This window comes from Pecten maximus, chromosome 18, assembly GCF_902652985.1.
Source record: "Pecten maximus chromosome 18, xPecMax1.1, whole genome shotgun sequence".
NCBI classification, from domain to species: domain Eukaryota; kingdom Metazoa; phylum Mollusca; class Bivalvia; order Pectinida; family Pectinidae; genus Pecten; species Pecten maximus.
Window position 1 is genome coordinate 5,536,786 of NC_047032.1, and position 17,045 is coordinate 5,553,830.

General features: G+C 37.5%; 2 protein-coding genes across 2 annotated transcripts in view; both read right to left on the reverse strand.

Annotated features, from left to right (window-relative positions):
• Window positions 1-2,049: 2,049 nt before the first annotated feature.
• LOC117316979 (proteoglycan 4-like) lies at window positions 2,050-6,142 on the reverse strand. The gene is made up of 4 exons (XM_033871758.1): window positions 6,123-6,142; window positions 4,218-4,604; window positions 3,470-3,936; window positions 2,050-3,362 (listed from the first exon to the last, which is right to left on the reverse strand). The coding sequence occupies exons 1-4, from the start codon at window positions 6,140-6,142 to the stop codon at window positions 2,050-2,052; spliced, it is 2,187 nt and encodes a 728-aa protein (XP_033727649.1).
• Window positions 6,143-12,705: 6,563 nt separating this feature from the next.
• Window positions 12,706-17,045, reverse strand: part of LOC117316981 — a 35,002-nt gene continuing 30,662 nt past the window's right edge. The window contains exon 12 of the mRNA XM_033871760.1: window positions 12,706-12,940. Coding sequence (XP_033727651.1) covers window positions 12,807-12,940 — 134 coding nt within the window. The 3' untranslated portion in view covers window positions 12,706-12,806. The remainder of the gene's footprint in view (window positions 12,941-17,045) is intronic.

The following is a 17,045-nucleotide window of genomic DNA, read 5'->3' on the forward strand; positions in this document are numbered from 1 at the left end:
TGTACGCACAGCTATAGACTGGAACCATCTGGATGATGCAATAGTATGTGCCCCATCATGGGAGGCTTTCAGGAACGTATTCACACACCATTAGTCCCTCTCTCTCTCTACCGTTGTATTAAAAACCGGAAACGGGTACTACAACATGTTAAGATATAAGCCTAGAAAATAGAAACGTATTAATATATAGGCCTAGATAATAGAAACATATTAAATATAGGCCTAGATAAGACCTAAATAATAGAAACGTATTAAGATAAAGGCCTAGATTAGAGAAACATATTAAGATATAGGCCTAGATAAAAGTAACGTATTAAGATACAGGCCTAGATAAGAGTAACATAGTAAGATATAGGCATATATTAGAGAAACATATTAAGATATAGGCCTAGATAAAAGAAACGTATTAAAATACAGGCCTAGATAAGAGTAACATATTAAGATATAGGCCTAGATAATAGAAAAAAGATTAAGATATAGGCCTAAATGATAGAAACATATTAAATATAGGCCTAGATAAGACCTAGATAATAGAAACGTATTAAGATATAGGCCTAGATTAGAGAAACATATTAAGATATAGGCCTAGATAAAAGTAACGTATTAAGATACAGGCCTAGATAAGAGAAACGTATTAAGATATAGGCCTAAATGATAGAAACATATTCAATATAGGCCTAGATAAGACCTAGATAAAAGTAACATATTAAGATATAGGCCTAGATAATAGAAATGTATTAAGATATAGGCCTAGATAAAAGTAACCTTTTAAGATATAGGCCTAGACCAGAGAAACGTATTAAGATATAGGACTAGATAAAAGTAACCTTTTAAGATACAGGTCTAGATAAGAGTAACCTAATAAGATATAGGCCTAGATAAGAGAAACGTATTAAGATATAGGCCTAGATTAGAGAAACGTATTAAGATATAGGCCTAGATTAGAGAAACGTATTAAGATATAGGCCTAGATAAGAGAAACGTATTAAGATATAGGCCTAGATTGTTTGTTTGTTTGTTTTTGTTTAACGTCCTATTAACAGCCAGGGTCATTTAAGGACGTGCCAGGTTTTGGAGGTGGAGGAAAGCCGGAATACCCGGAGAAAAACCACCGGCCTACGGTCAGTACCTGGCTACTGCCCCACGTAGGTTTCGAACTCGTAACCCAGTGGTGGAGGGCTGGTGTTAAAGTGTCGGGACACCTTAACCACTCGGCCACCGCGGCCCCTCTGTAACATATTAAGATAAAAGTAACATATTAAGGCCTAGATAAAAGTAACCTATTAAGATATAGGCCTAGATAAAAGTAACCTAATAAGATATAGGCCTAGATAAAAGAAACGTATTAAGATATAGGCCTAGATTAGAGAAACGTATTAAGATATAGGCCTAGATAAAAGTAACCTATTAAGATATAGGCCTAGATAAGAGAAACGTATTAAGATATAGGCCTAGATAAAAGTAACCTATTAAGATATAGGCCTAGATAAGAGAAACGTATTAAGATATAGGCCTAGATTAGAGAAACGTATTAAGATATAGGCCTAGATAAAAGTAACATATTAAGATATAGGCCTAGATAAGAGAAACGTATTAAGATATAGGCCTAGATAAAAGTAACCTATTAAGATATAGGCCTAGATAAAAGTAACCTATTAAGATATAGGCCTAGATAAAAGTAACCTATTAAGATATAGGCCTAGATAAAAGTAACCTATTAAGATCTAGGCCTAGATAATAGAAATGTATTAAGTTAAGGCCTAGATAAGAGTAACATATTAAGATATAGGCCTAGATGCTTTTTACGAATGTTTTTACAGATTACGACTGGAAAAAAGGTCACCTATCTGGTAAAAAAAAACCCACCTGTCTGGTACAAAAGTGTTTTTAATGGATAATTCTTTTTTGATCTAATTATCTAATATAACTGACATCTCTCATATATATTGACATAGTCTAGTAAAACAGTAATACTCACACTGAAACATCACATGTATAGTCAACTTCAATTTCACTGGCTCTCTCTTAGTGACTTTCACTGGCTCTCTCTTAGTGACTTTCACAGGCTCTCTTAGTCACTTTCACAGGCTCTCTCTTAGTGACTTTCACTGACTCTCTCTTAGTGACTTTCACTGGCTCTCTCTTAGTGACTTTCACTGGCTCTCTCTTAGTGACTTTCACTGACTCTCTCTTAGTGACTTTCACTGGCTCTCTCTTAGTGACTTTCACTGGCTCTCTCTTAGTGACTTTCACTGGCTCTCTCCTAGTCACTTTCACTGGCTCTCTCTTAGTGACTTTCACTGGCTCTCTCTTAGTGACTTTCACTGGCTCTCTCTTAGTGACTTTCACTGGCTCTCTCTTAGTGACTTTCACTGACTCTCTCTTAGTCACTTTCACTGGCTCTCTCTTAGTCACTTTCACTGGCTCTCTCTTAGTGACTTTCACTGTCTCTCTCTTAGTGACTTTCACTGACTCTCTCTTAGTGACTTTCACTGTCTCTCTCTTAGTGACTTTCACTGTCTCTCTCTTAGTGACTTTCACTGACTCTCTCTTAGTCACTTTCACTGGCTCTCTCTTAGTCACTTTCACTGACTCTCTCTTAGTCACTTTCACTGACTCTCTCTTAGTCACTTTCACTGACTCTCTCTTAGTCAGTTTCACTGACTCTCTCTTAGTGACTTTCACTGTCTCTCTCTTAGTGACTTTCACTGTCTCTCTCTTAGTGACTTTCACTGGCTCTCTCTTAGTCACTTTCACTGACTCTCTCTTAGTCACTTTCACTGACTCTCTCTTAGTCACTTTCACTGACTCTCTCTTAGTCACTTTCACTGACTCTCTCTTAGTGACTTTCACTGACTCTCTCTTAGTCAGTTTCACTGGCTCTCTCTTAGTTACTTTCACTGGCTCTCTCCTAGTGACTTTCACTGACTCTCTCCAAGTCACTTTCACTGGCTCTCTCCTAGTCACTTTAACTGGCTCTCTCTTAGTGACTTTCACTGTCTCTCTCTTAGTGACTTTCACTGACTCTCTCTTAGTGACTTTCACTGGCTCTCTCTTAGTGACTTTCACTGGCTCTCTCTTAGTGACTTTCACTGGCTCTCTCTTAGTGACTTTCACTGACTCTCTCTTAGTGACTTTCACTGGCTCTCTCTTAGTGACTTTCACTGGCTCTCTCTTAGTGACTTTCACTGGCTCTCTCTTAGTGACTTTCACTGGCTCTCTCTTAGTGACTTTCACTGACTCTCTCTTAGTGACTTTCACTGGCTCTCTCTTAGTCACTTTCACTGGCTCTCTCTTAGTGACCTTCACTGGCTCTCTCTTAGTCACTTTCACTGACTCTCTCTGAGTGACTTTCACTGGCTCTCTGAGTGACTTTCACTGGCTCTCTCTGAGTGACTTTCACTGGCTCTCTCTGAGTGACTTTCACTGGCTCTCTCTTAGTCACTTTCACTGGCTCTCTCTTAGTCACTTTCACTGGCTCTCTCTGAGTGACTTTCACTGGCTCTCTCTGAGTGACTTTCACTGGCTCTCTTAGTGACTTTCACTGGCTCTCTCTTAGTGACTTTCACTGGCTCTCTCTTAGTGACTTTCACTGGCTCTCTCTTAGTGACTTTCACTGGCTCTCTCTTAGTGACTTTCACTGGCTCTCTCTGAGTGACTTTCACTGGCTCTCTCTTAGTGACTTTCACTGGCTCTCTCTTAGTCACTTTCACTGGCTCTCTCCTAGTGACTTTCACTGGCTCTCTCTGAGTGACTTTCACTGGCTCTCTCTTAGTGACTTTCACTGGCTCTCTCTTAGTGACTTTCACTGTCTCTCTCTTATTGACTTTCACTGTCTCTCGCTTAGTGACTTTCACTGGCTCTCTCTTAGTCACTTTCACTGACTCTCTCTTAGTGACTTTCACTGGCTCTCTCTTAGTGACTTTCACTGGCTCTCTTAGTGACTTTCACTGACTCTCTCTTAGTGACTTTCACTGACTCTCTCTTAGTCACTTTCACTGACTCTCTCTTAGTCACTTTCACTGACTCTCTCTTAGTGACTTTCACTGGCTCTCTCTTAGTGACTTTCACCGACTCTCTCTTAGTGACTTTCACTGACTCTCTCCAAGTCACTTTCACTGACTCTCTCTTAGTCACTTTCACTGACTCTCTCTTAGTCACTTTCACTGGCTCTCTCTTAGTCAGTTTCACTGGCTCTCTTAGTCACTTTCACTGACTCTCTCTTAGTGACTTTCACTGACTCTCTCTTAGTGACTTTCACTGACTCTCTCTTAGTGACTTTCACTGACTCTCTCTTAGTGACTTTCACTGACTCTCTCTTAGTGACTTTCACTGAATCTCTCTTAGTGACTTTCACTGGCTCTCTCTTAGTCACTTTCACTGACTCTCTCTTAGTGACTTTCACTGACTCTCTCCAAGTCACTTTCACTGGCTCTCTCTTAGTCACTTTCACTGACTCTCTCTTAGTGACTTTCACTGGCTCTCTCTTAGTGACTTTCACTGGCTCTCTCTTAGTGACTTTCACTGGCTCTCTCTTAGTGACTTTCACTGGCTCTCTCTTAGTGACTTTCACTGGCTCTCTCTTAGTCACTTTCACTGGCTCTCTGAGTGACTTTCACAGGCTCTCTCTTAGTGACTTTCACTGGCTCTCTTAGTCACTTTCACTGCCTCTCTCTTAGTGACTTTCACTGGCTCTCTCTTAGTGACTTTCACTGGCTCTCTCTTAGTGACTTTCACTGGCTCTCTCTTAGTGACTTTCACTGGCTCTCTCTGAGTGACTTTCACTGGCTCTCTCTGAGTGACTTTCACTGGCTCTCTCTTAGTCACTTTCACTGGCTCTCTCTTAGTCACTTTCACTGGCTCTCTCTTAGTCACTTTCCCTCACCTGGACTTCCAGTTACATTCTCTTCTTCTAAACAAACCACCACTTTTATAAATATGAGTTTTATTATTAAGGGACAAATGCATTTACTGTATGTTGGTCATATACTGACTGACCACTTCATTCTTATTCAACCTTTCCGATAGTCTTACCTTGATTCAGCTTGGCACTACATTTTAAATATTTATCCTTCTTACTATTTCATTTTAACACCTCCTTTTCCTCTTTTATGGTGTCAGAGGACGGACAATGGGACATGTATAGATTTAAAATCCCGAAGGTAAGATGGAGGAAATTGCTAGGATGTGATAAAAATAAACGTCGAGATGTTTTCTCATACCTAAGAAACAAGAATTTTAATATACAAAATGTATACAGGCTGTGTAGCGTGACTGGACTGATATATGCTGTGTAGCGGGACTGGACTGGGTCGATCATCGGCGACCAGGTAGCTCAATTGGTAAAGCATCCGGCTAGTGTTCTGACGTCCTGGGTTCACAATTTTTTTCCTTCTTTTTTTTTACTTAAATGATAATAAAAAAAACACTTCAAGATTATAATATTTATTTTCATTAATTCATTTTTTTACACATATAATCAACACAATAACTTATATTATGTATTAAGATATGTACATGTATTTAAATCTTGATTCAGACAATAAATTATCTGTTCAATTTACAAACCCATAGGAAAACACTTGCTAGACCACACAATCTATCTCCACTACAAGTACATATACAGCAATGAAATACAAGGTCTCATGGAGAAATGACTTTTCTTTCCACAGGGATGGTGACAATACCCAGAGCAGATCACTTTTCATTAAAACCAATTCTAAATCAAAATTTAGTGATAGAATGGATAACAATAATTCTTCTCTATCAACAAACGAGTTTGATGACACTAGAATAAATATTTCATTTCCCTATCAATTAACAAGTTTATTAATGACACTAGAATAAATATTTCAAAGTCTTGAATGTTGTTACATTGTTTAAAAAATGGCATGTACAAGGCCTATGTTTATATTTTTACATGAAAGAAAAAGATCTAGACAACAGAATTATTTTCTTGATATAAATTCCCAAAGATCATTCTTAGATAATGATGTGCTTATAAAAATGTTCCTTTGAAGTGTGCACTATTGAAAAATTCAGTCTGTGATCCATTTTAGGCACCAGCTTTCATTTGGAACGAAAATTACACACAACACATAACACAATCATATATGACTTGCCTGTCCCACTTTGTCAGCATTTGGTTTGGTTTGTTTTTGTTTAACGTCCTATTAACAGCCAGGGTCATTTAAGGACGTGCCAGGTTTTGGAGGTGGAGGAAAGCCGGAGTACCTCGAGAAAAACCACCGGCCTACAGTCAGTACCTGGCAACTGCCCCACATAGGTTTCGAACCCAGGGGTGGAGGGCTAGTGATAAAGTGTCGGGACACCTTAACCACTCGGGCCACCGCGGCCCCCTTGTCAGCATGGTAAGCTCTCACTAACATTTTGGCATATGTTTCAAAAACCTCCATATAATAGTATGGAAGTACCTTGTATACATTAAAGACGTGTAAATATTGATGTACTGCAAAGCAAATATTAATTTCACAAAATTACGAATTCTCAAACTTCACCTATAAAATAATATAATGTATCATTAATCCTAAATATGTTTTTTTTTTCTTTTCTGAAAAGTGAGAAAAAACACATCTGAATTATTACAAAATTCATTCCAGTTTGGCTATAAACCAATTTGTAAATCAATTTGAAAAGCAATAAAGATTTTATATCAATTTCTCAAAATATAATGTTTTTATTCTAAAAATTAAACTTCATTTAATCTGTAGAGTGTATAGAGATGTCTATGCTACAATGTTGCTATATTCCAGGTTTGGTTGAAATGATGTTGATACTTTTCGAGAAACTCTACTAAACACAAAACTTTAAAGTCCAGGTTTCCATGGCATCATATCCACAGGACCAAAAACTCTGAGTGATATAAATACTCCGTAAAAAATGGGCGATATAAATACTCCGTAAATCAAGGCTGTGATGACATGTTCACTATGTGATCTAATTATATACCAACTTTGGTTAAAGTTGGACTTACACTTTTTGAGGAACGGATCTAAAAACAGATTTTGAAGTGGAATGCTGACATCACAGGTGGAAAAGTAACACCATTACAAATGTCTCGATTCAAGTCTTCCTTGCAGACAAGACAAAAACCAGAAAAGCTAATTGGTGATATCCGAGCATTCAATAGTTCATGTCAGCTTCGGGTGACAATTTTGAGTTTTTGAAACACCCTTTGATATTCTTCTCTTAATATATAAACCATAAATGTATCTATTTCATATTCTGTCTTTTTAACAAGTGTTCACAAAATGCTGTTTGGTGATCTGATTCTGGTACCATCACCTTATACATTAAAACTTTCTTAAGACATCGTGTATTCGTGTATCGTATGAACGAGTAGATGATCGACTATTCTGTTTTGGTATGTTTAAACCAATTGCTCTAGAATACAAACAACAGGCCTCCTGACTATATGTTATTCAGTGAAGTAGCCACCAGCTACTACAAAGAGACTCTGCCTCAAAATGATGATGGTGTTTTACTGTGATAAATCCAGCTAAGATATTATCAAATATACACATATATATTATTTACAATCTAAATTATTCCTGAAATAATTCCTTTCTCTATAACTTTTTAGTGTCCTGTGTTATTAAATAAAGGATTTTGATTCTCCAGATGACATCTCTCCAAGTCAGTAATATATTCTTCTCTCCATACAGGAGCACAACTTCATATCTCCATACAGGAGCACAACTTCATATCTCTATACAGGAGCACAACTTCATATCTCCATACAGGAGCACAACTTCATATCTCCATACAGTAACACTACTTCATATCTCATACCGTAACACTACTTCATATCTCATACAGTAACACTACTTCATATCTCATACAGGAGCACAACTTCATATCTCCATACAGGAGCACAACTTCATATCTCATACAGTAACACTACTTCATATCTCATACAGTAACACTACTTCATATCTCCATACAGTAACACTACTTCATATCTCATACAGTAACACTACTTCATATCTCCATACAGGAGCACAACTTCATATCTCCATACAGGAGCACAACTTCATATCTCCATACAGTAACACTACTTCATATCTCATACAGTAACACTACTTCATATCTCATACAGTAACACTACTTCATATCTCCATACAGTAACACTACTTCATATCTCATACAGGAGTACTAACTTCATATCTCATACAGTAACACTACTTCATATCTCATACAGTAACACAACTTCATATCTCATACAGTAACACTACTTCATATCTCCATACAGTAACACTACTTCATATCTCATACAGTAACACTACTTCATATCTCATACAGTAACACTACTTCATATCTCCATACAGTAACACAACTTCATATCTCATACAGTAACACTACTTCATATCTCCATACAGTAACACTACTTCATATCTCATACAGTAACACTACTTCATATCTCATACAGTAACACTACTTCATATCTCATACAGTAACACTACTTCATATCTCATACAGTAACACTACTTCATATCTCCATACAGTAATACTACTTCATTTCTCATACAGTAACACTACTTCATATCTCATACAGTAACACTACTTCATATCTCATACAGTAACACTACTTCATATCTCATACAGTAACACTACTTCATATCTCCATACAGTAACACTACTTCATATCTCATACAGTAACACTACTTCATATCTCATACAGTAACACTACTTCATATCTCATACAGTAACACTACTTCATATCTCATACAGTAACACTACTTCATATCTCATACAGTAACACTACTTCATATCTCATACAGTAACACTACTTCATATCTCATACAGTAACACTACTTCATATCTCATACAGTAACACTACTTCATATCTCATACAGTAACACTACTTCATATCTCATACAGTAACACTACTTCATATCTCATACAGTAACACTACTTCATATCTCATACAGTAACACTACTTCATATCTCATACAGTAACACTACTTCATATCTCATACAGTAACACTACTTCATATCTCATACAGTAACACTACTTCATATCTCATACAGTAACACTACTTCATATCTCATACAGTAACACTACTTCATATCTCCATACAGTAACACTACTTCATATCTCATACAGTAACACTACTTCATATCTCATACAGTAACACTACTTCATATCTCATACAGTAACACTACTTCATATCTCATACAGTAACACTACTTCATATCTCCATACAGTAACACTACTTCATATCTCCATACAGTAACACTACTTCATATCTCATACAGTAACACTACTTCATATCTCATACAGTAACACTACTTCATATCTCATACAGTAACACTACTTCATATCTCCATACAGTAACACTACTTCATATCTCATACAGTAACACTACTTCATATCTCATACAGTAACACTACTTCATATCTCATACAGTAACACTACTTCATATCTCATACAGTAACACTACTTCATATCTCATACAGTAACACTACTTCATATCTCATACAGTAACACTACTTCATATCTCATACAGTAACACTACTTCATATCTCATACAGTAACACTACTTCATATCTCATACAGTAACACTACTTCATATCTCATACAGTAACACTACTTCATATCTCATACAGGAGCACAACTTCATATCTCATACAGGAGCACTACTTCATATCTCATACAGTAACACTACTTCATATCTCATACAGTAACACTACTTCATATCTCATACAGTAACACTACTTCATATCTCCATACAGTAACACTACTTCATATCTCATACAGTAACACTACTTCATATCTCATACAGTAACACTACTTCATATCTCATACAGTAACACTACTTCATATCTCATACAGTAACACTACTTCATATCTCATACAGTAACACTACTTCATATCTCATACAGTAACACTACTTCATATCTCATACAGTAACACTACTTCATATCTCATACAGTAACACTACTTCATATCTCATACAGTAACACTACTTCATATCTCATACAGTAACACTACTTCATATCTCATACAGTAACACTACTTCATATCTCATACAGTAACACTACTTCATATCTCCATACAGTAACACTACTTCATATCTCATACAGTAACACTACTTCATATCTCATACAGTAACACTACTTCATATCTCATACAGTAACACTACTTCATATCTCATACAGTAACACTACTTCATATCTCATACAGTAACACTACTTCATATCTCATACAGTAACACTACTTCATATCTCATACAGTAACACTACTTCATATCTCATACAGTAACACTACTTCATATCTCATACAGTAACACTACTTCATATCTCATACAGTAACACTACTTCATATCTCATACAGTAACACTACTTCATATCTCATACAGTAACACTACTTCATATCTCATACAGTAACACTACTTCATATCTCATACAGTAACACTACTTCATATCTCATACAGTAACACTACTTCATATCTCATACAGTAACACTACTTCATATCTCATACAGTAACACTACTTCATATCTCATACAGTAACACTACTTCATATCTCATACAGTAACACTACTTCATATCTCATACAGTAACACTACTTCATATCTCATACAGTAACACTACTTCATATCTCATACAGTAACACTACTTCATATCTCCATACAGTAACACTACTTCATATCTCATACAGTAACACTACTTCATATCTCATACAGTAACACTACTTCATATCTCCATACAGTAACACTACTTCATATCTCATACAGTAACACTACTTCATATCTCATACAGTAACACTACTTCATATCTCATACAGTAACACTACTTCATATCTCATACAGTAACACTACTTCATATCTCATACAGTAACACTACTTCATATCTCATACAGTAACACTACTTCATATCTCATACAGTAACACTACTTCATCTCTCATACAGTAACACTACTTCATATCTCATACAGTAACACTACTTCATATCTCATACAGTAACACTACTTCATATCTCATACAGTAACACTACTTCATATCTCCATACAGTAACACTACTTCATATCTCATACAGTAACACTACTTCATATCTCCATACAGTAACACTACTTCATATCTCATACAGTAACACTACTTCATATCTCATACAGTAACACTACTTCATATCTCATACCAGTAACACTACTTCATATCTCATACAGTAACACTACTTCATATCTCATACAGTAACACTACTTCATATCTCATACAGTAACACTACTTCATATCTCATACAGTAACACTACTTCATATCTCCATACAGTAACACTACTTCATATCTCCATACAGTAACACTACTTCATATCTCATACAGTAACACTACTTCATATCTCATACAGTAACACTACTTCATATCTCCATACAGTAACACTACTTCATATCTCATACAGTAACACTACTTCATATCTCATACAGTAACACTACTTCATATCTCATACAGTAACACTACTTCATATCTCATACAGTAACACTACTCATATCTCATACAGTAACACTACTTCATATCTCATACAGTAACACTACTTCATATCTCATACAGTAACACTACTTCATATCTCATACAGTAACACTACTTCATATCTCATACAGTAACACTACTTCATATCTCATACAGTAACACTACTTCATATCTCCATACAGTAACACTACTTCATATCTCATACAGTAACACTACTTCATATCTCATACAGTAACACTACTTCATATCTCATACAGTAACACTACTTCATATCTCATACAGTAACACTACTTCATATCTCATACAGTAACACTACTTCATATCTCATACAGTAACACTACTTCATATCTCCATACAGTAACACTACTTCATATCTCATACAGTAACACTACTTCATATCTCATACAGTAACACTACTTCATATCTCCATACAGTAACACTACTTCATATCTCATACAGTAACACTACTTCATATCTCATACAGTAACACTACTTCATATCTCATATAGTAACACTACTTCATATCTCATACAGTAACACTACTTCATATCTCATACAGTAACACTACTTCATATCTCATACAGTAACACTACTTCATATCTCATACAGTAACACTACTTCATATCTCATACAGTAACACTACTTCATATCTCATACAGTAACACTACTTCATATCTCCATACAGTAACACTACTTCATATCTCATACAGTAACACTACTTCATATCTCATACAGTAACACTACTTCATATCTCATACAGTAACACTACTTCATATCTCATACAGTAACACTACTTCATATCTCATACAGTAACACTACTTCATATCTCCATACAGTAACACTACTTCATATCTCATACAGTAACACTACTTCATATCTCATACAGTAACACTACTTCATATCTCATACAGTAACACTACTTCATATCTCATACAGTAACACTACTTCATATCTCATACAGTAACACTACTTCATATCTCATACAGTAACACTACTTCATATCTCATACAGTAACACTACTTCATATCTCATACAGTAACACTACTTCATATCTCATACAGTAACAGTACTTCATATCTCATACAGTAACACTACTTCATATCTCCATACAGTAACACTACTTCATATCTCATACAGTAACACTACTTCATATCTCATACAGTAACACTACTTCATATCTCATACAGTAACACTACTTCATATCTCATACAGTAACACTACTTCATATCTCATACAGTAACACTACTTCATATCTCATACAGTAACACTACTTCATATCTCATACAGTAACACTACTTCATATCTCATACAGTAACACAACTTTTATCTCTCTAAGTCAGATTCCTTCTCTTCTTCAGATTCATTTTTGGACTTGAATATTTTCTTCAGTTTTCTTCGTCTCCTAAATGCTGGTCGTATATCTTGTTCGTCCATATCTTCTTCCTTATTGAGGTAACCTGAGTGGAGTGGATATAAATTAAACATAAAGTGAGTAGAGACTCACATAGATATACCCCCATCATCTATAAATCTGTACCCGGCCTCACATAGATATACCCCATCATCTATCAATCTGTACAGGGGCCCACATAGATATACCCCATCATCTATAAATCTGTACAGGGGCCCACATAGATATACCCCATCATCTATAAATCTGTACAGGGGCCCACATAGATATACCCCATCATCTATCAATCTGTACAGGGGCCCACATAGATATACCCCATCATCTATAAATCTGTACAGGGGCCCACATAGATATACCCCCATCATCTATAAATCTGTACAGGGGCCCACATAGATATACCCCCATCATCTATAAATCTGTACCGGGCCTCACATAGATATACCCCATCATCTATAAATCTGTACAGGGCCTCACATAGATATACCCCCATCATCTATAAATCTGTACCGGGCCTCACATAGATATACCCCATCATCTATAAATCTGTACTGGGCCTCACATAGATATACCCCATCATCTATAAATCTGTACAGGGGCCCACATAGATATACCCCCATCATCTATATATCTGTACCGGGCCTCACATAGATATACCCCATCATCTATAAATCTGTACAGGGCCTCACATAGATATACCCCCATCATCTATAAATCTGTACAGGGCCTCACATAGATATACCCCATCATCTATAAATCTGTACAGGGCCTCACATAGATATACCCCCATCATCTATAAATCTGTACCGGGCCTCTCATAGATATACCCCCATCATCTATAAATCTGTACCTGGCCTCACATAGATATACCCCATCATCTATAAATCTGTACAGGGGCCCACATAGATATACCCCCATCATCTATAAATCTGTACCGGGCCTCACACAGATATACCCCCATCATCTATATATCTGTACCGGGCCTCACATAGATATACCCCATCATCTATAAATCTGTACAGGGGCCCACATAGATATACCCCATCATCTATAAATCTGTACTGGGCCTCACATAGATATACCCCATCATCTATAAATCTGTACAGGGGCCCACATAGATATACCCCCATCATCTATATATCTGTACCGGGCCTCACATAGATATACCCCATCATCTATAAATCTGTACCGGGCCTCACATAGATATACCCCATCATCTATAAATCTGTACAGGGCCTCACATAGATATACCCCATCATCTATAAATCTGTACAGGGCCTCACATAGATATACCCCCATCATCTATAAATCTGTACCGGGCCTCTCATAGATATACCCCCATCATCTATAAATCTGTACCGGGCCTCACATAGATATACCCCATCATCTATAAATCTGTACAGGGGCCCACATAGATATACCCCCATCATCTATAAATCTGTACCGGGCCTCACACAGATATACCCCCATCATCTATATATCTGTACCGGGCCTCACATAGATATACCCCATCATCTATAAATCTGTACAGGGGCCCACATAGATATACCCCATCATCTATAAATCTGTACTGGGCCTCACATAGATATACCCCATCATCTATAAATCTGTACAGGGGCCCACATAGATATACCCCCATCATCTATATATCTGTACCGGGCCTCACATAGATATACCCCATCATCTATAAATCTGTACCGGGCCTCACATAGATATACCCCATCATCTATAAATCTGTACAGGGCCTCACATAGATATACCCCATCATCTATAAATCTGTACAGGGCCTCACATAGATATACCCCCATCATCTATAAATCTGTACCGGGCCTCTCATAGATATACCCCCATCATCTATAAATCTGTACCGGGCCTCACATAGATATACCCCATCATCTATAAATCTGTACAGGGGCCCACATAGATATACCCCCATCATCTATAAATCTGTACCGGGCCTCACACAGATATACCCCCATCATCTATATATCTGTACCGGGCCTCACATAGATATACCCCATCATCTATAAATCTGTACAGGGGCCCACATAGATATACCCCCATCATCTATATATCTGTACCGGGCCTCACATAGATATACCCCATCATCTATAAATCTGTACAGGGCCTCACATAGATATACCCCCATCATCTATAAATCTGTACAGGGCCTCACATAGATATACCCCATCATCTATAAATCTGTACAGGGCCTCACATAGATATACCCCCATCATCTATAAATCTGTACCGGGCCTCTCATAGATATACCCCCATCATCTATAAATCTGTACCTGGCCTCACATAGATATACCCCATCATCTATAAATCTGTACAGGGGCCCACATAGATATACCCCCATCATCTATAAATCTGTACCGGGCCTCACACAGATATACCCCCATCATCTATATATCTGTACCGGGCCTCACATAGATATACCCCATCATCTATAAATCTGTACAGGGGCCCACATAGATATACCCCATCATCTATAAATCTGTACTGGGCCTCACATAGATATACCCCATCATCTATAAATCTGTACAGGGGCCCACATAGATATACCCCCATCATCTATATATCTGTACCGGGCCTCACATAGATATACCCCATCATCTATAAATCTGTACCGGGCCTCACATAGATATACCCCATCATCTATAAATCTGTACAGGGCCTCACATAGATATACCCCATCATCTATAAATCTGTACAGGGCCTCACATAGATATACCCCCATCATCTATAAATCTGTACCGGGCCTCTCATAGATATACCCCCATCATCTATAAATCTGTACCGGGCCTCACATAGATATACCCCATCATCTATAAATCTGTACAGGGGCCCACATAGATATACCCCCATCATCTATAAATCTGTACCGGGCCTCACACAGATATACCCCCATCATCTATATATCTGTACCGGGCCTCACATAGATATACCCCATCATCTATAAATCTGTACAGGGGCCCACATAGATATACCCCATCATCTATAAATCTGTACTGGGCCTCACATAGATATACCCCATCATCTATAAATCTGTACAGGGGCCCACATAGATATACCCCCATCATCTATATATCTGTACCGGGCCTCACATAGATATACCCCATCATCTATAAATCTGTACCGGGCCTCACATAGATATACCCCATCATCTATAAATCTGTACAGGGCCTCACATAGATATACCCCATCATCTATAAATCTGTACAGGGCCTCACATAGATATACCCCCATCATCTATAAATCTGTACCGGGCCTCTCATAGATATACCCCCATCATCTATAAATCTGTACCGGGCCTCACATAGATATACCCCATCATCTATAAATCTGTACAGGGGCCCACATAGATATACCCCCATCATCTATAAATCTGTACCGGGCCTCACACAGATATACCCCCATCATCTATATATCTGTACCGGGCCTCACATAGATATACCCCATCATCTATAAATCTGTACAGGGGCCCACATAGATATACCCCCATCATCTATAAATCTGTACAGGGGCCCACACAGATATACCCCATCATCTATAAATCTGTACCGGGCCTCACACAGATATACCCCCATCATCTAAAAATCTGTCCAGGGCCTCACATAGATATACCCCCATCATCTATAAATCTGTACAGGGGCCCACATAGATATACCCCCATCATCTATAAATCTGTACAGGGGCCCACATAGATATACCCCCATCATCTATAAATCTGTACAGGGGCTCACATAGATATACCCCCATCATCTATAAATCTGTACCGGGCCTCTCATAGATATACCCCATCATCTATAAATCTGTACCGGGCCTCACATAGATATACCCCCCATCATCTATAAATCTGTACCGGGCCTCACATAGATATACCCCCATCATCTATAAATCTGTACCGGGCCTCACATAGATATACCCCATCATCTATAAATCTGTACCGGGCCTCACACAGATATACCCCATCATCTATAAATCTGTCCCGGGCCTCACACAGATATACCCCATCATCAACAAGCATACTGGGTATTGCTACAGTAGTAAATGTCCCCGACTAAAATAAGTAACAATGTCCTTGATGACCTTGACCCAAAATACCCGAAACTTGAATTTGTCAGAGACATTATGAATCTTTATCATTG

Bases quoted from the DNA above. Each gene is read 5' to 3' on its own strand.
- LOC117316979 (XM_033871758.1), bottom strand. From the start codon at position 6,142: ATGCTGACAAAGTGGGACAG. The intron at 4,605-6,122 runs GCAAGTCATATA...AAAGTCACTCAG, and splicing joins ATGCTGACAAAGTGGGACAG to AGAGCCAGTGAAAGTGACTA. The intron at 3,937-4,217 runs GTCAGTGAAAGT...AAAGTCACTAAG, and splicing joins GTGAAAGTCACTAAGAGAGA to AGAGCCAGTGAAAGTCACTA.